Raw genomic sequence first — 25471 nt, 5'->3', positions numbered from 1 at the left:
GTTTACGAGTGAAAGTTTTCCTAACTATAAACAAGAAAAAAACGATAATTGTATCACAGTTCTTAGAAGAAATTATACGTAGATAGAAATTATATCATTTTTTTTAGATTTTAATACGTGTTTCATGCATGAATTACATCTGGAAACACACTAATAACATTTTAGTTTTGTTGGGTACGATTATGTGCTTACTAATGTAGAACGACACCGTAGATTGTACGTCAAACTCATTAATATGGCTTGTTACACACGTATCGATAAACGTTTTGTCATCGTTAAGGCCTGGTGGGCAAAAAACCCAACACCCAACCACTCCAAAGCCTACAAAAAAGTCCCGGAGTTATAGTTGTGGGGGTCTAATGTCAGTGTTTCGTGTCGGTCTGCAGCCCCCGGCAAATATAGATCACGGGGTCGTCTGGAAGGGTTGAAGGAGCGGGGACGGCACACCGACGCAACGCGTCTCCCGAAACTAGTTGAATGCGTCTGCTCCGCACCCGGATTTAGCTGCAGAACGCAAATTTATTCGGTTTCAGTGAAACATTTTTTTTCGTCCCAGAACGTCTAGACGGTACTATATAATTAATCGGCGTCTGGCCGAATTTCGTGGATTAGGCGTTCTCCCCTTTGAAAAGAATTTTGAAACAATTGCAAACCAACAATAAGTTCGTGTTTTTGTACGTCTGTGCTTTTATATAATAATTAAACAAAACATTTTATTCCATTTAATTAATTAATTGGGATTCCGCCGACTAAGTGTATTTTATTAGTTTACACAATTTTTGGTTTATTTGTTAATTGTGCAGTATTGCATGTGTGGATAATTGCTGAATATTTTTGCAATCATCATCGTTTAAATACTGCATCTTGTATTCCGTATCAGCGAATTCGTTAAAAAACCGTGCATAGTTGCACTGATAATGAAACCTTAATGAATGAAATTGTAACTCGGATTTATTTTTATTTTTTGCATGAAATTCGTAGAAAATATAATTTAATTTTATCTCTCGTACGTCAGTACAGCATATCGTCATTTTTAAACACTTAAACTGTTAATGAATTTTAGATTAGAATAGGTTTATTACATAAGACTGCAACTGTAAAAGTTAATTAAAATAACGTAAGTAATTTGATTTACATACACCTAATTTTATTAATTACTATTCCTTCTATTTTGTTTAAAAATATGTTAATTAGTTTTTATACTTTGAGACACAAATGTCAATTAAAATTAATATAAATTATTTGAACTTTGATTATGTAATTATAAAAAACTATAAATAAATATTAATTTGGAGTTGTTATGTTTATTTAAAATTTCTAAAATGTATTAGAAAATAATTCATTATATTATTAATTATAATAAGGAAATAAGGAGTCTCGAATTTATGTATTTATTTTATGATGTATGTATTTTCAAATTTCACCATTTATGCAATTTATTAAAATCATTAAATTTTAATATTAATTTAATATTCTTTTGTATAATTAAAATACTAAAATGTTTATTAATAAATGATATTTTTAAAGTCTTTATGAACAATGGAACGTAGATTTTAATATATTTGACAATTTAATTATAAAAAGAACAAATTAGATGAAAATATATATTCAAATTATGCCAAATATTTTCCTAAAATCAATAAATTTTAATATAGATATAAAATTCTAAAATGTTTCAAAGAATACTTCATTATCATTGTATTATAAATAATATTAATTAATTTTTAAAATTATTATAAAAAGTCATTTCTTTAGTTTATTTTATATATTTGATGTTAATTATAATGATAATTTATAAATAATTATATTAAAAATAAATAATTTAATTTTAATAATAATATATAATATATAAAATATATAATATTTAATATATATATATATATATATATATATATATATATATATATATATATATATATATATATATAAAAGTTAATATTGTTATAATTAATATGAATTAATTTTTATGATTTATTATTATTATTATTAAAGTGTAGTTTTTAATTTTATGTTAATTATAGATTATTTAGAAAAAAGTAAGAAATTGATATTAAATAATTAACGATTTAGAAAAAATTAAGATTTTTATTTTATTAATATGAATTAATTTTTAAATTTATTATGTGAGGTATATAATTATAAATAAACAAAATAATAATTTTAATTGTAATTTTACTTCTATTATGAACAACTTAAATTTATTAATTATAAGCAAAATATTCAGGAAAAAGTAAAAAATTTAATTTTAATATACATTTTATATAATATATAAATTATAAAAGTTAATAAATTATAATATTAAAATAAAATTTTTATGTATAATCAAAAATATTAAAATTTATCTTATTTTTATATAATAGGAATTATTATTTAAATTCATTATGAAAAATTGAATATCAATTTAAATATTTATTTCATTTCATCAATAATTATTTATAATTAATATTAATTAATTATTATTATTAATATAAGTTAATTATAAGCACAATATTTGAGAAAGTAGTAAAAAATTTAATTTTGTAATATATTGGACAATTTTATTTTGAAATTAATTGATGTTAATATTAATGTAAAATTGTTATATGTATTTATTTATATTTTTGGCATTAATTATAAACAGAATGATTCAGATAAAATTAAAGAAAATATATTTTAAAATATTTAATATTTTCTTCATTTTACTCTAAATATTTATCCGAACATTCAGTTTATTAATAACTAGTAAATGTTAAAATTAATTTAAAATTATTGTATATATTTAAAATATTGAAATGTTGAAGAAAATAATTCATTATAATTATTAAGTGTTAATTATAATTAATTGGAAATATTTTTAAAATTGTTTATAAAAAAGAATTTTTGATTTTAATATATTTGTTATTCATAATTTTTATAATAATTTAGATAAAAATAAAACATGCGTATCTAATTAAAGCGTATAATTTTCAAAATATAAATTTATAAATCTTAATTCAGAATTTTTATACACACCATAACTGCGCCATCCATTATTAGGTAGTCAAAGCTTTTAACGACAATGTAAATTTCTACTCTTTAATCTTCAGTAAATTCTTAATTATTATTAATAACAATTTATCATAATCAAGTATCTTGTTATTTAAATTGTTTCATTTAAAATTTAAATTTTCTAGTGCAGAATCCAAAGAATTTTCATATAATGATTAAATTAAAAGTGATAATCGTTTTGTTTTTTTAATTTTATTTGGCAATTCTCAAATAATACACAAAAAGTTGAATTTATAATTTCTAAATGTTTAAGGATAAAGTTATTGGGGGGTAATAAATTAAACACCTGATAGATCATTCATTTATTGTCATGCCCTTGGGCTTGGATAAAATTGGAAATTCAGTCAAGAGTGAACTAACTTATCAAAATGGACAAAATCAGTGGACGCGCTTCTCCAATGATATGCGATTTGTCTTTTCTTTTTATATTCCATTAAATTTCTGTAAGACAAAACGGTCCAGCCTTTGCGTCTCAACCAATTGCCGTCGAATTTGACTGTTGAGGAGGGAATCGGAACTGCACTTTATAACGAATTTGTTGAATTTCAAACTGCGATACACGTTGTTGCATTAGGCAATTGTTTGGGGGCAAAGCCCGGATTACAATTTTGAACAATAAACAATAATACAGTGAACTTATAATCGGAAACTTCTCTTGCAAAGCTCTATCTTTTCCTATACTCAAAAAATCTAATACGCAGATAAATCCAAACAGTAAAAATTGTCATTGGGTGCCTAAATAGTTTACACAGTTATTGAATTTCACATAACCTGTTTCGGATTAATTAACTATAATTACTGAATATTGATTTATTGTTACAACCAATAAATGTGTTTTTTCTTGAGGAGGGGGGGGGTAAATTATTTATTAAACAACGAAACACGAGAACAGAACTGATTTTGTTTTAATTCTACTGTACAAAATCATCCTTACATACACAAGTCGATTGATAACATGTCGGGCATGTTAAAGCTAAGTTTTAATGAGAAGATTAAGCGGCGATTTAGTTTCTTTCAGGAAAATACTCATGTTTACCCACATCGATAACCGTCTTGTGTATGTGACACAGATAAAATTCACGGGTGACAATTATTTTTTTCTCTAATTCAATAAAAAAATCTTGACACTACATTTGCTCGATGTCTCTGTACATGAGTGTATTACACATTATCAATATAGTCAAAGGGTTTGTTATATTGTTTTTTCGTATAAATATATATTTTCTTAACACTTTAAATTGCACATCCCCCCGAACGGTTACTAAATTTATGAACGGTATCCAAAAGGTTCATCGTATGATAGATACAAACAATAAAATGTCTATCTCATTCTAAGGGTAACCGTTTGGGGCGGTCGACGCCGAAAAACATATACGGAACGTAAATGATATATCTGTTCGCGTTCAATAATCATCATAATTAAGCGGGATCACAAAATCTCGCAAATCAACAAAACTTCGTTTCTGACATATATATATATATATAAAATTTCATTTTTTCCTCTCAATCAACTTAAAAAACATTAACAGTACATTTTACACAGGGGTGATTTTTTGGTTAATTATATAAATTCGATTATCTGCACGTGTTTTCATTCACTTTTTCAGGACAGTTTCATGAATACAAATACCACAGTTTATGCTTTAAGTGAATACATATATTTGTATAAGTAACTTAGGGGATGTTTCAAAAGGGGTTAAGTGAATAAAAACAGGCGTAGTTAACGTACGTACACCCTGTAAAACATAAAAAGTATATCACATGCAATTCAACAATGATTAAGTCTAAATAATATAATAATATTGTACAGTAAATGTTATTATACAGTACTATCATAATAATTTAATTTACATAGTTATCATTAACATGATCTATATATCTTCGATATATTTTTAAATTTCAAGTAAAAAAGCATGTTTCAATTCCAATGAAGCATTGTAGTGTACGGGGCTATCAGAAAACGTTCTTGTTTGCAGTTCTTCGTTGTTCTTACAGGTTGTCATCGAAAACTTGAATAATAGTAACAATAAACGAACTCGTTGGGGACACAAGGAAGACCGAGTTATTTTTCGTCAATTTAAACAATCACTGTCAACAAATAATAATAATAATAATTGTAGAAATGGAAAAGTGGGGATCTTCGATAATAAATCATTGAATTTCCCGTAGTAACTGAAGCAACAATCCTTTCACATAGCCCCACACACAATTTATATAATTAATATTTGGATATGATTTTTTTAAGTGACACTATTTATATATGTGCGCATATATCTACACGTTGTTCATTCTCATCAATTTCTTACACTACTATTTTACTATTTTGTTTTTTTTTTACTACTAAATCGGCTAGTTTTTTTTCTTTAAAAGTTATACGCACCTGTAATAAATATCTGATATATTTTTAAATTTTTTAACAATTTTTTCGTGTTTGCTCACAATATTTTCAGGCAATGGCTTGTTAGATTTCATGGAACCCACCAAAGCTTGTCAGGGGATATAGTCTTAGGTATATTTTATAATTTACAAAGGTCACTGGCGCTCAAAAATATCCTGAGCAATAATTTTTTAAATAACTGTCTTTATATAAATGGTTAATAACATGGTATAACACTTTTATTTTATTCCGACAGAATTCAGGTAACAGCGGTTCTTCCTCACTGAAATTAAGAAAAATTTAATAAATGAGTAGAATTATTTCAGTAATTTGTAAATAATTACTAATAATGGCACTCCTAAGTTTATGACAAACTAATGTGGACAAATTGTTGATCAGATATGTGAATTTTTATCATAAAATGAATATGACGATGATATTTAATTATTTAAATGATTTTTAGCTTAAATAATCGTTCATGCAAACACATTTTTAACATTATTTTTATTAATATTCATATATTCTATATATATTTTTATTAATTAAAAAGTTAATTTATTGAATAAAATTAAGTAAATTTAAAATTTTGGCTTTCGATTTAATAATCATATTTTTTTTATTTATTTACATATTTAAAATTACATTTTGATTTAATTTTTTAATATAAAAAAATTGAAGAATCAAAATATTTAATTAATTTTGAGTAAAAATTTATTAAATAATATCAATTTTTTATTAATAATTAGAAAATAAACCTTTTGTCATTCTATATTTTAAAATAATAAACATTATTTATTTTCAATTTATAGAAATATATTTATATTCAATAAAATAATAATAATAATTTATTTTTATTGAATTTTCTAAATATTCATCAAAATAATATTGTAAATAAATAATAAATTTAAAATAATTCAATATTTTTAGAAATATATTTTTTATTTTATAAAATATATTATTTATTTTTTTAATAATTTATTTTTATTGAATTTTCTAAATATTCCTCAAAATAATATTTTAAATATTAAAATATTTTTTAAATGTCTATTTAATTAACCAACAAATAATATATTAAAAAAATATAAATTTTGTATCTTTATATATTTTTTATTTAATAAAATATATCAATTATTTTTTTTAATAATTTATTTTTATTGAATTTTCTAAATATTTGTCAAAATAATATTTTAAATATTAAAATATTTTGATTTAATTAATTTCATATTAAATATTCAAATTTTAAGTACATAATTCAATTTTTTTAATTCATTTTTTAATTATCTATTTAATTAACCAACAAATAATATATTAAAAAATATTAATTTTATGTTTTTAGGATATAAAAAATATTATATAAAATATTTTGCCATTCTATATTTTAAAATAATAAAATTTTATTATATATTTTCAATTAATTCAATATTTTTACAAATATATTTCTTATTTAATAAAATATATTCGATTATTTTTTAATATTTTCTTTCTATTGAATGTCCTAAATATTTGTCAAAATAAATAAGTATTAAAATATATTTTTTTAATTTTTTAATTTTAAATATTGAAATTTTAAATAAATAATTCAACATATTTGCAATTAATTTAATATTTTTAAAAATGCATTTTTATGTTCTAAAATATATTCGTTTAATTCTTTTTTTTTTCTTTTAAATATTAAATTACTATATTAAATAATAAAAATATAATTTCTTTCATGATTAGAAAGAAGAAGAAGTTAATATTATAAATAATTATTTTTTATGTAAATATTCGTCAAACTTATGCTTTAAATAATAATTTTTCAATATCAAAAATTGATATATTAAGTAATAAATAGAGTATTTTTTATTTATTCAATTAATTTATTAAGTAAAATTTTATAATTTTCGAGTTTAGAAAGGAAAAAATTGCCATTCCAATATTTTAGCTTAATTAAAGTTTAAAAATGATTTTATTTTTAATTTGCATGAATGATTATTTTTATAAAGATGTTTCATCAATTTTGTCACTTTAAACTTTGTACAAAAAATACATATTTTTATTAATATCTTAATTTGTTCCTATTTTTGTCATTTAATTTGTTGTACAAAGTTGGAAACAACAAGTGCTAAAGCTGTGCATTGACTTGGCACTAAAATAAACTAAAAAACCACTGAATAAACTTGATTAACCATGTAAAAAAAGCTAAAAAATAACCATATAAACTAAAGGCATGCAAAAACGTGTGACAGACTATTTTTGGTGCAACTCCACGTATCTACTGTCACGGATGAACACACTCTCTACAAGTACACCAACAGAAAACAAATGAAACAAAGTAGGTGCCAATGACAGATGTGAGAACACAAATCGACAAAAATTATATCCGTACCTATCGAAAGTGGAAGAAACTTCGGTTGCAATGCGTAGTCTACGAGAGGTGGCCGATATCAAAAATGAAAACAGTGTGAACGAATTCAAAGGATGTGAATGGGAGTCTGTCACAAGAACTTACTTCTCTTTAAAAAAACAATTACAATTATTAGCTTAGTTCTAAAGGAATTGCTACTCGACACAAGTACTCAGGTTTCCCTAGCATTTAAATGGTGACAGTACCTATGTTTTTTTAGTTTGATCAACAGGCCTGCCATTATGGTAAACCTTCCCGTCCTGTATCTCACTGGTACAGTTTCAGGTGCCAGAATTTGATATAAAAAGTAATTGTTTACCTATAAATAAATAATTATGTTCACTACAGTAAGTTCTCGTCACACATGTAGTAACAAAAATCAAAAAACAACAAAACAATAGAGCTTGGTGACTTTGATGGTGGTGGAAGGGTGGTACAGTTTTAGATTGTTTAAAACTTGAGGGAGTCTAAACTAGCCATTGAACCGAGTCTTGAGAGACCTAGTGAAGGGGGTCCACTAACCAGCGAGGTCGTCCCGAACAGTTTGTACCATCCGATAACGATGTTGCTTAAGTTCAGGTCGTCCAACATTATCTGCGCCACACCCATGAACACTTTTTTGCCCTCGATCCGACCGTAATCTCCCCACACCGTCACCTGAAACACAAAATTGAGTGAACTAGTAATTAACTGAGACCAGGGGGGTTACCTGAAGGATGCAACCCTGAAAGTTCTCTCTGAAGGCTAGTTGTTGTTGATACAGGGGGTCCAGTGTTCGCCTGGCCGTTGATGTTTTTGCTTTGGCTATGCACTTCTTCCCGTTTACTAGGTACACTTTGACGTACGGAGCTGGAGCACCAAAGGTTAAAGTTACAGACAATGACACCAATTTAAGTCGTACCTGGTAAAACTTTGGATCCTGGCCTGGACTGCAGACCTCTCGCTCGTATCACCTCCACTTCCAAAAACCCCTTTTGGTAGCACAACGAGAGCTGTATGTCACCTAGGGCCGGCGCCCCCAGGACTTGTCTGCCCACCAGCTGGCCAGGCCCTAAACCGTCGATGAATTCCGCCAGTTGACCTCCCTCTCCGGCTAACCGAAGCGACGGTGACCACCTAAATTTAAACGGGGATCAGAAGCATTCATTCCTGGGTTGGACACAAGTTGGAGACTCCAATCAGCAGTTTTTTGTGAAAGAGTCTCCGTTTGGAAGTTATGCATAGAATAAATTAAGCATATTCTAGTGAATTACTTCTTGATTCGGTCTGCATTAAATTGTACAGCTTCGTGACCACAATCAAAAAGTAATCAGGATGTGCTCCATTCTTCCAGCTTCAACCTGGCAAATATTTTTGGAAGAATGGAGTATACCCCTTCAAATTGTTCCTATTGTAGTTTGTAGGTCAGTAATATTATAGAGCATACACACATAGATGTACATAGAGAGAGATAGAGAATAACCGGGCCAAAACTAAGCTACTTTTTTGGTGATTTCTGGTGATCTTAGTCATAAAACCGTGCCGTGATACGGTGCTATTATATTCAAATTATATTCAAGGTCATGCATAAGTATGATGAAGTACTTCGGTACTAGTATCAACTAGACTTTTAATAAGGTCCAAGTATAAACCTAGATTTAAATAAGTATGATTTAAGGCGGCTCAAGATTTCATTTCTGAGGTTTCAAATCACATGCTGATAATAAAGGAAAATAAAATTATACATACCAGACATAGTAGAACATTCGCCACGATGAAAAGTATTTACTCAAAGCCATTATAACAATTTTCATGCTTTTATGGTTTTTGTGTTTTGAAATTTAATTTACACATTTAGTTTCTGCTTTTATTTTATTTACTGGTCTTTAATGATGCAAACCAGAGGCTGGAGCCTCTGATGTACAGTTTTATGTCTTAGAAGTAAGTCAGGAAGATCAGACTTAGTGGTTAAGTCAACTTAAGTTGTACTAATAGTTTAGTAGGTAAATCTAATAGTTGGTGGTGTTTGTGTGATGGTAAGATACAGTACCATAAAAACAAAACATGCAAATATAAATCCCCACAACACAAACAACCAATAAAGAGTGGTCAAGACAAAATGTTGAGAAGATACCAAAACACAACAAAGAGTTATCCAAGAAGTAAAAACAAAACGGATGCAAACACCATCAGCCAATAATTATGTACAAGGATAATACGGCGCAAAAAACTGACAGACTGGTCCTGGGGTGGTCCGTCGCATTGCGTTGGCATATTGGCGGTTAATTAATTCGAAACACATCTACTTACGAAGATCCTTCTGAGGAGGAGATCGAGTTGAGACTGGAGGCGCGCTGGCTGCTGTCTGACGAACGTGCAGGTATACTAGGAACCACTTCCTGGGAGCGTTGGATGCTGCTGCTAGTGGATACGCGCTTTCTAGTATTGTATCCGCTGTCTGCACGCCATCATGAAACGGGACTCGTTTTCAATCATTTTAAACAAACACTATTCGTTTGCGACATTTTCTAGTTTTTACTACTATGTCTTATCTTAGGCTAGTTCAGCGAATACTATAAAGGGTTCTTGTGATTGGTGCTGTTACTGTTATTAATACACAACTTGGAACATAGATTTTGAAGGAAACTTATCAACACTGAGACGATTCATTGTTAAATCAAAAGAAGTAACAAATCTTATTTGAATATTTAAGGCTAATAGCCAACAATTTGTTGATAATATTGGTACCAATTATTAAAATATCCGAATATTCATCAAAATTTAAATATACAATATGGTAAGTTATTAAAGTTTATTTTATTTATAATTTAGAATAACATGTTGTAAATATATTAGTAAAAAATTTTGAGAATTATTTAGATGATTGTTTGATTTTGTTGTATAAATATTTAAAAAAAAATTATACAGTACTAAAAGCTTTTAATCTGTCTGAATTCTGAGAGAGACGTCATGGACGACAGAGACAGAGAAGTCCCCCACTACTGGGCAAACTTGCTTCTACTGCCCTCTGCCGTACTTCATGTCTCTCTCAAGATTCAGACTGATGAACTGGTTTTCGTACTTTATAATAAATATTTATTAGTATTTTTATTTTGTCAAATTTTGTATTTAAATTGACACATTACAAATGCATTTAAGTGTGTAAGTTGACACTCAGGCTCAGATAATTAATTATATAATACTAAAATAGAGCTTTTTAAAGCTTTTTAAGCTTTATGATTTGATGAACAGATACTATTTAGCATTTGTTATCAAAATTACTCTACTTGTCTTGACTATTTTAAATGGTTTATTTAATTTTGTTGTAGATAGATTTAAAAGAAATTTCTACAGTATGAAAGGCGTTTGATCTGTCTGAATATTAAGAAGGACATCGTGCACGACAGAGACAGAGGAAGTCTCCCACTACGAAACAAACTTGCTTCTACTGTCTCTGTCGTGCTTAATGTCTCTCTCAAAATTCAGACTGATGAACCCCTTTTCATACTGTATAATAAATATGTATTATTTTTATTTTATCCTGTATTTTTTTCAAATTTTGTGTTTAAATTGACACATTACAAATGTATTTAAGTGTATAAGTTGACACTCAGGCTCAGATAATTAATTAGGTAACACTAAAATAGAGCTTTTTAAAGCTTTTTAAGCTTTATGATCTGATGAATAGATACTATTTAGCATTCGTTATCAAAATTACTCTACTTGTCTCGACTATTTTAATTAGTGCCTCTTACTGTTATTATCCAATATTAAATAATATTGTAGAAACAATATCAGCCAAAAGGCAAAAAACATCAAGCACAATATAGCTGCTTCTAATCTACTATGCGATAGAGGACAAGCATAACGATGTCCTAAATAATATAATAATAAAGATTCACCTCAAACTCTGGCAACAATAACGGAAAAGGGCTGGGTTTAATTTTGATATACAGGCTGAAGCTACCTCAATTAATTTTGAAATAATCCACCAATTCACCCTGTATACGTATTTATTTTTATGGTTATTTTATTAATGTGAGTAGATTTATTTTAGAAAGGTTTAGTTAGTTAATTATTAGTTAATTTATTAGGTTAATTCCGCTAGAGTTGCCACGTGAGATTGTCCAAAATATTCTAATACTACCAAATGCATTTCTACTCTTAATACTATAAGAATTACTCTAAAAGACAACTATAAGTAACTTTATTCAGTATAATCAGTTTAGTTACTTTGAATGTTGCAATCTTATATCCACGTCGTTTCGACAATACGCTAGAAGACTTCTACAAAAATCATCTTTTACTCAACGTTAAGTACAAATTAAATTGTACACAGTGATTACAAAGTCAGTCTAAGTTAGAGGTATCTCTCTATGTACCTATCTACGTGTTTTGCTCTTCGAGGACGGGTTAAATTGGGAGTAGGCGTGGGGTGAATGATCAATTTTATGCACCTGTCACCATCTATCGACCCTTCCCCATCGCTAGAAGCCGACGACCCTTGTTTGGACAATCTAACATCGCCAGGAAGCACCTCTTCTGATCTATGTACAGTAAACGACGTTTTTCCTCTTCTACCAAAGCCCATCCTTCGTTTTCTACCTGTGTTTTCACATGGTCAGTACAAATTTAATTTAAGTTATTCGATTTTGGGGACAAATATTTAAATAACTTAATAAGTCAAGTATTATTTAAATGTTTGTTGTGTTGTATGGAGGATGGCGGATTTGCTTTTTGTGCTTCATCACATTTGATGGTTCAAAAAAAAAAAAAGATGAGATTTGTGATGGGGGTACGAGTGGGATAGAGCATTAACACGTAATCATGAAATATATACCAAACACCAAAACTATTCTAAACAGATAACTATAATAGTGAAACAGATGTAATCAGAAAAGCTACATTGAAGTCCTAATTCTTATAATACCTTAGATATCTCAGTGTTTACAAGCCAATTGTGTTAGTTAGTACTTATTTTCCGTTTGGTATCTCGTCTAACTTTTATAAGAATGAGGTCTATTCGAGTTACAATTACATAGAAGACACACAAACACTTGTACAATCTCCGCAATCGATGAGGATGTTACGTTATTAACTATAGACGACAGATTCCCATCAAAGTCTTACCTGTGGCTGACAACTGACTCGTGGAGTTGCTCTTTTTGCTCAGCCCCACGAATTGGGCCTGCCTGTCCCTGTCCCTTTGGCTCTCCTTCCTCATGTTCTCCTTCTGCGGTATTTCCAAGCCGTGCTGGCCGACGGCTGTGTCACTAAGGCTCCCATCTAAAAAGTGAACTATACAGACAGGAATATTAAACGTCTTGCATTGCTCTACCTGTTTTCTCGTCCGGAGGTGGTTCGGTGTTGGACAAACTCCTAGTGAACTGTCCGCGTTTAACGCTATTCTCTCGATGATGATGGTGGTGATGGTGGTGGTGATGGTGATTGTGGTGCTGGTCCAAGGGCTCCAACGGATCCCTCAGATCTTGGTCTCTGTCTCTCATTTGTCTCGGAGGTGCACGATGACCCGTATACATGTATCTGTCGCTATTGCTGCCGTAGTCCGCACTGCAACGACGACGTTAGTGGGTTGTTTCGTGGGGTGTAAGTTATGGGGGTTGTTTACCTGGTGGTCCTCGTTCCCCTGGGCCTCTCGCTCTGCGTGGAGAACGTGCTGCTGGTCACCGAGTTGACCGACTCCATGTCGCTGTCGAAGTCGACCAGACCCAGGGGATCGCGGTCCCTGTCCGGGGACTGGGAACGGCGGTTGGTCCTGGTGTGGTTGGCCAGGTCGCTGTCGCTCAGTCCGGTGTAGCGTCGCTCCCAACCGGAGCCGGTCGAACGGTAGGTGTGGATGTAGCGCATCCGATGGTGCCGGTTGTGGTTTGAACCGTCCAGGTCTTGGGCGACGCGCTCCTGGAGGGCGCGCGCCAATGCGTGTGGCACTTGAGGGAGTTGGCGTTTCTTTGGTGAACCTGTTGGTGTTGCGGTGGCGGATCTGGACTGGAAGCGGGTCACGTTGTAGGTGGTTGGAGGGTAATCGGACACTCGGACGTCGGGCGGTGACAACGATCGGTGGTCGGTGGCTGATCTTCGGGGCGACTTCGACCTGGATCTGGGCATATGTACATTGGGCGATTCGCAGGGCGCGGCCGAACGCGACCTTTGGCCAGCCATTCCGCCCTGAAAACAAAAATAGATATATAGTTGTTAATAAATATAAAAAAGTAAAGTAGTTTCTGAATAAAAAGTAAAGGAAGTAATCTTCAAGATGAAAAATGTAACTTATTAGTATCTCTTTTATTGAAGAAATCTTATTAAGCTCAAAGAAGAAGTTCAGTTTAACAACTGCCTGAAATACTCCTAATATCAACTGTCTTTAAATGTTCTTATAAATACAGAGAGAATTAAAATTTCAGGAAATAAATGAAAAATTTAGAGGTTTAGTAACATATACTCTTTGTCTTCTTGTTCTCTCTATCATATCATATTAAGAAGAAGGTTTTTTCACTGTTGAAATGGATGAAGCAACTATCCAATCAATATTTACCTAATTTTGATCTATTAGGGTTTGAAATGTTTGTAATTCAATAAGTTATGCATGATTCAAAACCAATGTAATTGAAAATTATCAAAAATTGCATAAAATTTGATCTTTCTGCAGCCTGTAACTCACTTATTTATCTTTGAGCTGATTTTCAGCTCACACGAATAGTCCAAGAAAATGAAAGCAAACATTTGTAAGCCAAAGATATTATTACTAACATAAAAATAGATTGTATAAAATGAGTTTTGGCCAAAACTTTTATTTATAATTATATTTTAAAAATATAATTTACTAGTACCTCTTAGGATTTTACTGAAGACATTTTATTACGTTAGAAAGATGTGTAGATTATGCATCCAATGGTACTTATTGTAATTCATTTCTTTTGGTGTAAAAATAACTGAGTTACAGCTGTAGAAAGTTCAGTTTAACAACTGTCTGAAATGCTTCTAAAATGATTTGTCTTCAAATGTTCTTATAGATATGTAGAGAATTAAAATTTCAGAAAATAAATGAAAAACTTAGAGATTTAGTAGCATATACTCATTGTTTTCTTGTTCTTTCTATCACATCATCATATCATATCAAGATGAAGCTCTTTTCACAGTTGAAAGGGATGAAGCAACTATCCAATCAATATTTACCCAATCTTAATCTGTTGGGGCTTGAAATGTTTGTAATTCAATAAGCTATGGATGACTGCTGACTAATGTGACTGAAAATCATCAAAAATTTCATAAAATTTGAACTTTCAGCAACTGTAACTCCCTTATTTATCATTCAGCTGGTTTTCAGTTCACTCGAATTGCCCCAGAAAATATGAGGCAGTAACGTAGATTATATAAAATGTGTTTTGGACCAAACTTTCATTCATAATTATATTTTCAAAATATGATTTACTAGCATTGATCATATCCATTAATTTTTAAATTAATCTGATTCAAAGAAAATTAGGGACGTATTCATAAAATTAATTTGACTGAATGCAATTTGACGTCGCACTCCAAGGAACCACCACAACCAACCAACCAACGACAAGAAATTGTTTTCTCTTCAGCTTTAATAGCAAACATATTGCCACCGAATCAAATTACTTAGTCCATTATCTTGAAATTGCAACGCAAATAAACCGAATTGCACAAGCCCACCAATAAATTGCTAATTAAGTAAATCAGGTCAACATAACTAAGTTTGCTCGGCTGGCAGCCTTATAATATTTCACCGGCTTTATTTGTCGATTGAGTGAACAATGTACTTTGTACGTGTATGTATCGAGATGCGAGAGAGACAGAGGTTATTGATTTTATTTGTACGCGATTTTAAGCGTGTGCTAATAAGCTTTTATAGGCCGCGATTTCAAGAGCAAATGATATTGTTTACATTAATTACATTAGACTGCATTTTTTGAAGTGCAATTACATCAAAAGCGGGCCGCGTTATCCAAAGGCTTCATCTAAAAATACACTCCATGCACGCAGCCCCAGCCAGCGACTCTTCTATTGGAGTAATTGATTCGTCAATAAAGGGCAAATTTTCAATTTTATATTCCTACTCATGCTGATATTTCAATTTATTATTCTATTTTTATATTAACTTTATAAAATTTCTTCAATAAAATACTAATCCAGTAAATCACATTTCTAAAATATAATTATTAATGAAACTTTGAACTAAAACTCACTTCAAATAGTCTATTTTTAAATGTACATTTTCTTGGTGTGCTGAAAATCGACTGAAAGATAAATAAGTGAGTTACACTTTTTATTTTAGATACCATTAGTCGCATAATTTACTCATGTTTCTTAAATAAAATCTTAACAATAATATTTTTAAAATATTAAATTTGAATATATTATATATATATAATATATTGAATTTGAATATATTATTCAATCTATTTTACTGTTGGTAATAATGTCTCAGGGTTACAAATTTTTACTTCCATTTTCTTGGACTATTCGTGTGAGCTGAAAATCTCCTGAAAGATAAATGAGTTCAAATTTTATGAAATTTTTGATGATTTTCAGTCACATAAGCCAGCAGTCATCCATAGCTTATTGAATTACAAACATTTCAAGCCCCAACAGATTAAAATTGGGTAAATATTGATTGGATAGTTGCTTCATCCCTTTCAACTGTGAAAAGAGCTTCATCTTGATATGATATGATGATGTGATAGAAAGAACAAGAAGACAATGGTTTATGCCACTAAATCTCTAAATTTGTCATTTATTTTCTGAAATTTTAATTCTCTACATATCTATAAGAATATTTGAAGACAAATCATTTTAGAAACATTTCAGACAGTTGTTAAACTGAACTTTCTACAGTTGTAACTCAGTTATTTTTACACCAATTGAAATGAATTACAATAAGTACCATTGGATGCATAATCTATACATCTTTCTAACGTAATAAAATGTCTTCAGTAAAATCCTAAGAGGTACTAGTAAATTATATTTTTAAAATATAATTATAAATAAAAGTTTTGGCCAAAACTCATTTTATACAATCTATTTTTATGTTAGTAATAATATCTTTGGCTTACAAATGTTTGCTTTCATTTTCTTGGACTATTCGTGTGAGCTGAAAATCAGCTGAAAGATAAATAAGTGAGTTACAGGTTGCTGAAAGATCAAATTTTATGCAATTTTTGATAATTTTCAATCACATTGGCTTTGAATCATGCATAACTTATTGAATTACAAACATTTCAAACCCTAATATATCAAAATTAGGTAAATATTGATTGGATAGTTGCTTCATCCATTTCAACAGTGAAAAAACCTTCTTCTTAATATGATATGATGATATGATAGAGAGAACAAGAAGACAATATGTATATGTTACTAAATCTCCAAATTTTTCATTTATTTCCTGAAATTTTAATTCAGTATGTATCTATAAGAACAGTTGGAGACAGTTCATTTTAGGAGCATTTCAGGCAGTAGTTAACTGAACTTTCTACTGCTATAACTCAGTTATTTTCACACCTTTCGAAAGGAATTAAGTACCATTGGATGGATAATTTACTCATCTTTGTAATGAACTATTGTTATTTTCGATACAACTTCACTTCTTAAGTAAAATGACAGAAGAGGAGAAGAAAAATGGAGTTTCTTAACTTTTGCTGTAATTGCAGTTAAAATTGTATGTAAATATTTGATTGGGGTGCGACTTACTCTTCTGTATCCCGGATTATAGGCTACCTCCTGGTCCCGCCTCGACCTGCGGTCCGTGTCCCTGGGCGGACTGGTGGAGCTGCCCACGCTGGAGACGCTGGCGCCATCGGCGCCGCGCCGCTCCCTGTTCCCGTCGATCTCGCACTCGGACGGCGTGTCGCTGTCGGAGAACCGGGACCCGGTGCTGGGCGGCGACAGGTGCTCGCTCGGCGTCAGGGCGACCTCCTCGTGCGGTCCGAGCGTGCGCCAGGTGGGCTGTTCGTCGAGCGGCCACAGTTCGACGATGGCCTCGCCGAGGAAGTCGTTGGCGCCGTACCGGACGTAGTCCCAGACGGTGATCTCGAGGGCGCGTAGACGCAGGTCGGAGCGACGTAGGCCGGCGTACGCGAACGTTTGGTTCCACATAGGTTCCGTGGTACCTAAATTTTCATTGTACATTTATTTATACATAACCAGGATATTAATTAATTAATTAATTATTAAAATACTAAATCAAAAAGTGTACAAAATCAAAAATATAATTTACGAACTATAGTCTATTCCCCTGAAGCAAATTAAAAATTTTAAAAAATTGTTCTTAATAAATCAGTGCCTGTAAATTTAATTTAAGATACAGAAGAAATGTATTTCTTTTTTATTTATTTTAATAAATTTATTTTAATTTAATATTTCATAGTAAAAACATTTTATTCCATTTGTGAATAAAGTATAGATTTATTGATTCCAACTATTTGTTTGTGCCAAAATGTCCTGCCATTTTAATGAAATAAATCTTTACCAAAGTGTCTGATTAACCTAGAAACTAATCCCCTTTCCATTCCCACAATTATTAAACTAGTAAATATAATTTATCAGTTGTTAATCTTTACTTAACCACATACAGATTGCGGTAAAGTCGAGTTATAGGCAACGATGACGTCAGTAGCTGTGAACATATTGTAGATTCACCGGATCGAAGAGTGGTATTAAAATTAAACAATTTATATCCTCCAAAACTTTTCAGATCATTCTTTATTAACAATTTCTCATAAAAAATTAATAAATTGTGATTTTTTAATGTATATTTTCATTACAGATTCTATTGGAATTAATTAATTAAAAATTTATAAACCTCTGAATTTATTTTTAGAATTTAATTGGAATATTAAAAATCTATTAATGTATTAACTATTAAGCAATTATTTTCTATTTTTGGATTTCATTTTACTGGCTTAAACATTTATATAAAAAAATAAACACAAATTATATAAATTCTTTAAAAATATATCAAAAATTCTGTTTTTAACATATACATTTCTGTATTTGTTAATAATTAATTAATAATTAAAATTCATAGGAAAACTAATTTAGGAGTCTTGTTAAACGTTCTTCAATTGTAATATTAATATAAAATTGTTTGATAAGTCAAAATATGCCAAAATTTATATTTTTTTCTAAATTGATTAATCTAATTATTATTTAATTCTATTATTTGAATACTGATTATTTTAATTAATTTTTAGTTACCAAATAGTTATATATATATATATATATATATATGTTATATTTAAATATTAATCTCACCAAAATTTGAATATAAAAATGTGTAATTAAAATTAATAATTAATTTAACAAAATTAATAAATAAAATTTATTTTATGAAAAATTGTTGCATTTAAAATATTTAAGATTTATTTGAGTTCATCAAAATTGCATTTAAAAAATTGGAATAAAAAAACATCTCAAAATTAAATATGCATTTTTATATTTTATAATTAAACCTATTTAAAAAAAAATAAATGAATAATATGTATAATTTATGATTTAAAATTTTATATTCATATTTTTGATAAACTGGAATCAATTTACACAATAATAATAATTTATGAATTTACAGAAAATCTTTAAAAATATATATTTTAAAATTTGCCAATAATTAATTAATAAATAAAATTTATAGGATGATAAAAAAACTAATATAGGAGTTTCGTCAAATGTTTTTCAATTCTAATTTCTAATTACCAAATAGTTGGATGAATATATAAAAAGTGTAAATTGTTTAATTATATTTTAAATAATATTTTCTATTGTTATACGGAAATATTAATCTTATGGTGCATTCACCAAAATTTGAATATAAATATGTGTAATTAAAAATATTAAATAAGTTAATAACAAAAATTTATTTTATGAAAAATTGTTGCAATTAAAAACTTTTCACATTTATTTGAATTCAACAGAAGTTGCATTTAAAAAAATGTAATTAAAAAATATATAAAAATTAAATGTACCTTTAAATATTTTATGATTAAAACTATTTCTAATAAAAGTAATTTATGAATTAAAATTTTATTTTATATTTCTGACAAAGTAGAATCAGATTATATAATAATAATAATCTAATGTATATTTTAATATTTTTTAAAATTAAATATTAAAACTAAAATATTAAAAGTAATTAAATGACATATGTAACTTAAGATTGTTTTAATTTTATACTTTCATAATTATTAATTAATTTACTGACTTCTTTTAAAAATATAAAATTTTTGATATAAATTTGTTGTAAAATTACCATAAAAATTAAACTAAAGATTTAATCTCAAATGAAGTAAAACATATTCTTAAAATTCAATTCTAAATTATTTTATCATTTATTATTTGAATTAATTTTAGTTTAACTAAATAAAAAGTATGATAATTAGAAATTATTTTAATCTTGTTGTGCATTCACCAAAATTTGAAAAATAGAATAATATATCTTAATATCAAAATTATTATAAAGTAATTTAAATTTTTAAATTTTATCACACTAATTGGGTTTATTAATTAATAATAAATATATGTTTATATTAAAAATTATTTTTTGAAGTAAAATTATCATATTTTATTTAATAAAATTTGGTTTTTATTTAAAAAGATAATAGAAAAATATTGTTAAGCTTTTCTACTTTTGAAGTCCCGACAAATATTCTACAATTTTGAATTAAATAACTATGTTATAATTTGAAAGGAAATTTATGTATACCCTTTTAAAAAAATTGATTCAACCCTTCAATATTTAAATAAGAATAGATTTTAATTTAATAATATTAATAACTACAATTTATTTTTATACAAACTAGTTTTATATTAATTTTTAACTTAATATTATGTTTTCATTAATATTTTATTTAATAAATCTCTAAATTTAATTGTCTACATTTAAAATCTGCAAATTATCTAAATGCCTACTAATAAAATAAAGCTCTACGAAGTAAAAAGTGAACCTCTAGTTAAGTCTCTATGCTAAAAATCTCACCGGCCAACGTCCTCGTCCTCCGTTTGCTCTTCTCGCTCCGGTCGGGCAGCAGGAACAGCTTGCAGTAGGGATTGCGGGGCTGGTGGGGCGACCGCGGCGTCAGACCGCTGGCGCACACGATGGTCACGAGCAGCTGGAGGGTGGTGGGGTCGAAGCCGAGACGCACTTGGACGCGGCCGCCGACGCTGGGCGCCAGCGACGGCGCCGTCTCCTGCCGTTCCGGACTGCCCGGCGACGTGACCAGGACGTGGGGCCGTTCGTACAGCTCGCTGTCCTGCTGGTGCCACTGCCCGCCCGGCTGGCCTGCGGGAATTGCCGGGTTAGGGGTGAATTGCGGATTTCCGAATTAATTTTACGGCTTGAGTTCGATTGTTGGAAAAAAACATTTAATAAAACTAAAACGATCGTGTCGGTCGTGTATAATGTATATAATTTCATTAATTAATTTTAGTATTTATTTATAATAAAATATTTTATCTATTTTAAATTTAATATAGTCAAAAAATTACTATAACTACTAATTTTTTTATTAAAGAATATTTAATAATTTTTAATATTTTAAACAGTCCAAAATTTTGTACAATTAAATAAAAAATTGGATTTTGTAAAAATTTATCATATTTTCAATGATTGTAATAAAATATTTGAAAACTAATAAACAACTATTGGAAAATAGTGAAAATTGAAGTTAAATATAACATTAATTACATTAATTAATAAAAAATTGAACTCAAGACTTAAAATCTTGATTCAGAAATATTGTTTAACATATTTAGCAGTGTCTAATTGGTTTTGTTTTAAAAAAAATTAATAACAAACTCCATTAATTTTCCAATATCAATTGTAAGACGTAATGGTAGTACTGCTAGGTAAGTACCCTGCTTGCAATTAGTCCTAAAATAAACTGACATTACTTTTGGTGACACCACATCAAACACCACAGTGAAAAAACGTCTACACCTGACAATTACGAGTCCGAAACACACAGTTGTTGCTCCCATTAATTTTCACAGTATCACTACTTCTAACTAAGAAGGAAGAAAAAAAATACACAAAACAACCATACGCAACAATTACAATAAAAGTATAAAATATAAACACAAATAACAGTGTGGTCTGTTTGAAAGGTGCTCTGGTGTGGTTTTAGCAGTGTGTTTAGTGCTCGTAACATTGCTAATAAACGAGTCTATCCATCGCAATAAAATGGATAATCCCCGGGGGTAATGGTAAAAAATTATACCTCTTTGAGCGACCGATTGCCTCCAATTCGCCTGGGCTGCCCTTCGGTTGCCCATGCTCCTGGAAACTATTAGTTCCACGTTTTGTTCTTGCTTACTCTCAGCGATTATGTCCGACACTTCCTGGTACGACTTGCCCTGCAACGACCTTCCGTTCCATTCTATCACCTCGTCGCCTGGAAAATAATTTCAGGATGTTCACAGCAGTCGAAACTTGGAGGGGTATGAGATTGGTGAGCCTCAAGAGTGACTATTTATGGCACGTTATTACAATTTAGATAAATCAATGAAAAAAATCTTATCGGGCTCAATCGATTTGTGAAAATGATTAGGAAGGTCGGTTTTATGATTGATCTTAAAATTATATACGGTGTCAGGATAGTTGTACAAACACTGAGTAATTTTTAATGTAATAATAATCTATTTGATAAAAACTGATAATTTTTATGTTTCTCTAATGACAAAAAATTTGAATTATTTATTCAAATTAAAGAATTTTTTTTACAAAATAAATAATTAAAATATAAAATGCACACATTAGTAAAATAAATATGTAAGATAAGATATGTAAGATATGTTAGATATGTAAGATCTATAAGATATGTAAGATCTGTAAGATATGTAAGAAATTTAAGATATGTAAGATATATAAGATATGTAAGAAATGTAAGGTATGTAAAATGTATAAGATATGTAAAATAAGTAAAATATGTAAAATATGTAAAATATATAAATATATAAAATATATAAAATAAATAAAATATATAAAATATATAAAACATATAAAATAATATATAAAATATATAAAATAAATAAAATATATAAAATATATAAAACATATATAAAATATATAAAACATATATAAAATATATAAAACATATAAAATGTATAAAATATATAAAATATATAAAATATATAAAATATATAAAACATATAAAACATATAAAACATATAAAATATATTAAATATATAAAATATATAAATTATATAAAATATATAAAATATATAAAATATACAAAATATATAAATTATATAAAATATATAAAATATATAAAATATATAAAATATATAAAATATATAAAATATATAAAATATATAAAATATATAAAATATATAAAATATATAAAATATATAAAATATATAAAATATATAAAATATATAAAATATATAAAATATATAAAATATATAAAATATATAAAATATATAAAATATATAAAATATATAAAATATATAAAATATATAAAATATATAAAATATATAAAATATATAAAATATATAAAATATATAAAATATATAAAATATTTAAAATATATAAATTGTGTAAAATATATAAAATGTAAAAGATATGTAAGATATGTAAAATATATAAAATACATAAAATATATAAATTATATAAAATATATAAAATATATAAAATATACAAAATATATAAAATATATAAAATATATAAATTATATAAAATATATAAAATATATAAAATATATAAAACATATAAAACATATAAAATATATTAAATATATAAAATATATAAATTATATAAAATATATAAAATATATAAAATATATAAAATATATAAAATATATAAAATATATAAAATATATAAAATATATAAAATATATAAAATATATAAAATATACAAAATATATAAAATATATAAATTATATAAATTATATAAAATATATAAAATATATAAAATATTTAAAATATATAAATTGTGTAAAATATATAAAATGTATAAAATATATAAGATGTAAAAGATATGTAAGATATGTAAAATATATAAAATACATAAAATATATAAATTATATAAAATAATTAAATAAAGTATGTAAGAAATGTAAGATATGTAAGAAATGTGAGATATGTAAGATATTTAAAATATGTAAAATATGAAACATGTGTAAAATATGTAAAATACATAAAATATATAAAATAAATATATAAATTATATAAAATAATTAAAAAAATTGAATAAATAAAATAATCAATAAAATAATCTATTTTACTAAACTTTTAACTTTCGAAATTAAAATTATAAAATATATAAATTATATAAATTATATAAAATATATAAAATAATAAAATATGTAAGATATGTAAGAAATGTAAGATATGTAAGAAATGTAAGATATGTAAAATATGAAACATGTGCAAATATGTAAAATATATAAAATACATAAAATATATATAACTTTAAACTTTCAAAAATAAAATTATAAAATACATAAAATAATAAAATAAAATTGAATAAACAAAATAATTAAAATAAGTAAATTAATTTAATTAATTCAAATAAGTAAAATAAATGAAACAAATATAATAAATAAAATAAATAAAGTAAATAAAATAAATAGAATCTATCTAATCTATTTAATTAAATTTAACCAATTAAAATTTTCAGGAATTGTTTTAAACTGTTACCTTCAAAGATAAAATTATAAATTTCATTTTTAAAAATTTATTAAAAGCTAAATATTTTTTGGAGACGGTTTTGTTGTTTTAATATGTTACAAAAATGTATATATAAAAATTAATTTTTACTCAGTTTTTGTGGTTATCCTTTGACGGATGCTAACCTGGTCTCAGTTGTCCCTCCACGTCGGCGATGCTACCCTTTTTAACTTTCTCAATGACCGCGCCTTTAAACCCGTTTTCTAAAATTTTCCCTCCGACCACCTTGAGGCCCAATATGGCCGCACTGCTTCCGTTCATGTCCCTTCCTCTTCGCAAAATCATGTGCCCGATCATTCTCGTGCCGTCGGCGGAGACTTGCCACGATAGGGGATGCTGTTTTAAGAAAAACTGGTTCGTACAAGTACTCACAGTCAGGTATTTACTAATGAAGCTGCAAGCAATGGTCGAGGAAACATCCACCATCATTATCCATCATAAAGTTTCAATGGTTGTTGGGTTAGTAATTTTTATTCGTAATAACGGTGGATGTTTTTGTAGATTTAGTTCCACAATGCGTAATCTAAAGCTTAACTCTGCAGTAATAAATTCATCTACAAAGCAAAAAATAACATAAAGACCTTTCCTCCGAGAGTTGTCTGCCAAAATATTTGGTACTAGGCCAAGTCTAAGAGATAATGTATAACAGTTTCGGCGGGGCAAAATAGAAACCCACGAATATTTGTTCCACTTTGCTTTTTGTCATACATGCTATTTCAGTGACGTATCAAGGAATGAATAACGATAATATCTGAGGGCAGATCAATATGTACATCAAACAAATCACATCTGGATTTCCAATTTATCATACGAATTCAGCTGAGTTTTTTGAGTTAATAAGAGTAATTTATTCCCTTCCCATCCAGCCCCAATCCATAAATTATCCCACTAGAAAAACGTTGACTACATCTTGTAAAATTAAAACAACACACCCCCCAAACAAAAGAATTAATTGCTACAAAAATACGCCGCTGAAGTAGTGTTTCGGACAGGACGATTGC

At 28.0% G+C, this 25471-nt stretch overlaps 1 protein-coding gene across 5 annotated transcripts in view; it reads right to left on the bottom strand.

Moving 5' to 3' along the window:
• Positions 1-3317: 3317 nt before the first annotated feature.
• Positions 3318-25471, bottom strand: part of LOC109596373 (regulating synaptic membrane exocytosis protein 2) — a 37598-nt gene continuing 15444 nt past the window's right edge. The window contains exons 6-17 of one of the 5 annotated variants that reach the window (XR_007547843.1): positions 24596-24806; positions 22022-22195; positions 20782-21084; positions 17502-17920; positions 13399-13955; positions 13108-13340; positions 12900-13067; positions 12227-12374; positions 8692-8906; positions 8500-8639; positions 7997-8447; positions 3318-5687 (exon numbers count right to left, since the gene is read on the bottom strand). Coding sequence is in view for 1 of the 5 variants with exons in the window: in XM_020011910.2 (XP_019867469.2) it covers positions 5685-5687; positions 8313-8447; positions 8500-8639; positions 8692-8906; positions 12227-12374; positions 12900-13067; positions 13108-13340; positions 13399-13955; positions 17502-17920; positions 20782-21084; positions 22022-22195; positions 24596-24806 (2706 nt within the window). In the remaining 4 variants the exon portion in view is untranslated. Of the gene's footprint in view, positions 5688-7996; positions 8448-8499; positions 8640-8691; positions 8907-10079; positions 10228-12226; positions 12375-12899; positions 13068-13107; positions 13341-13398; positions 13956-17501; positions 17921-20781; positions 21085-22021; positions 22196-24595; positions 24807-25471 lie in introns of all 5 variants that reach the window. The other 4 variants (XR_007547844.1, XR_007547845.1, XM_020011910.2 and 1 more) reach the window with 4 other exon arrangements.

Source organism: Aethina tumida, chromosome 4 (assembly GCF_024364675.1).
Source record: "Aethina tumida isolate Nest 87 chromosome 4, icAetTumi1.1, whole genome shotgun sequence".
Taxonomy (NCBI): Eukaryota; Metazoa; Arthropoda; class Insecta; order Coleoptera; family Nitidulidae; genus Aethina; species Aethina tumida.
This window is presented reverse-complemented; position numbering and strand designations above follow the sequence as displayed.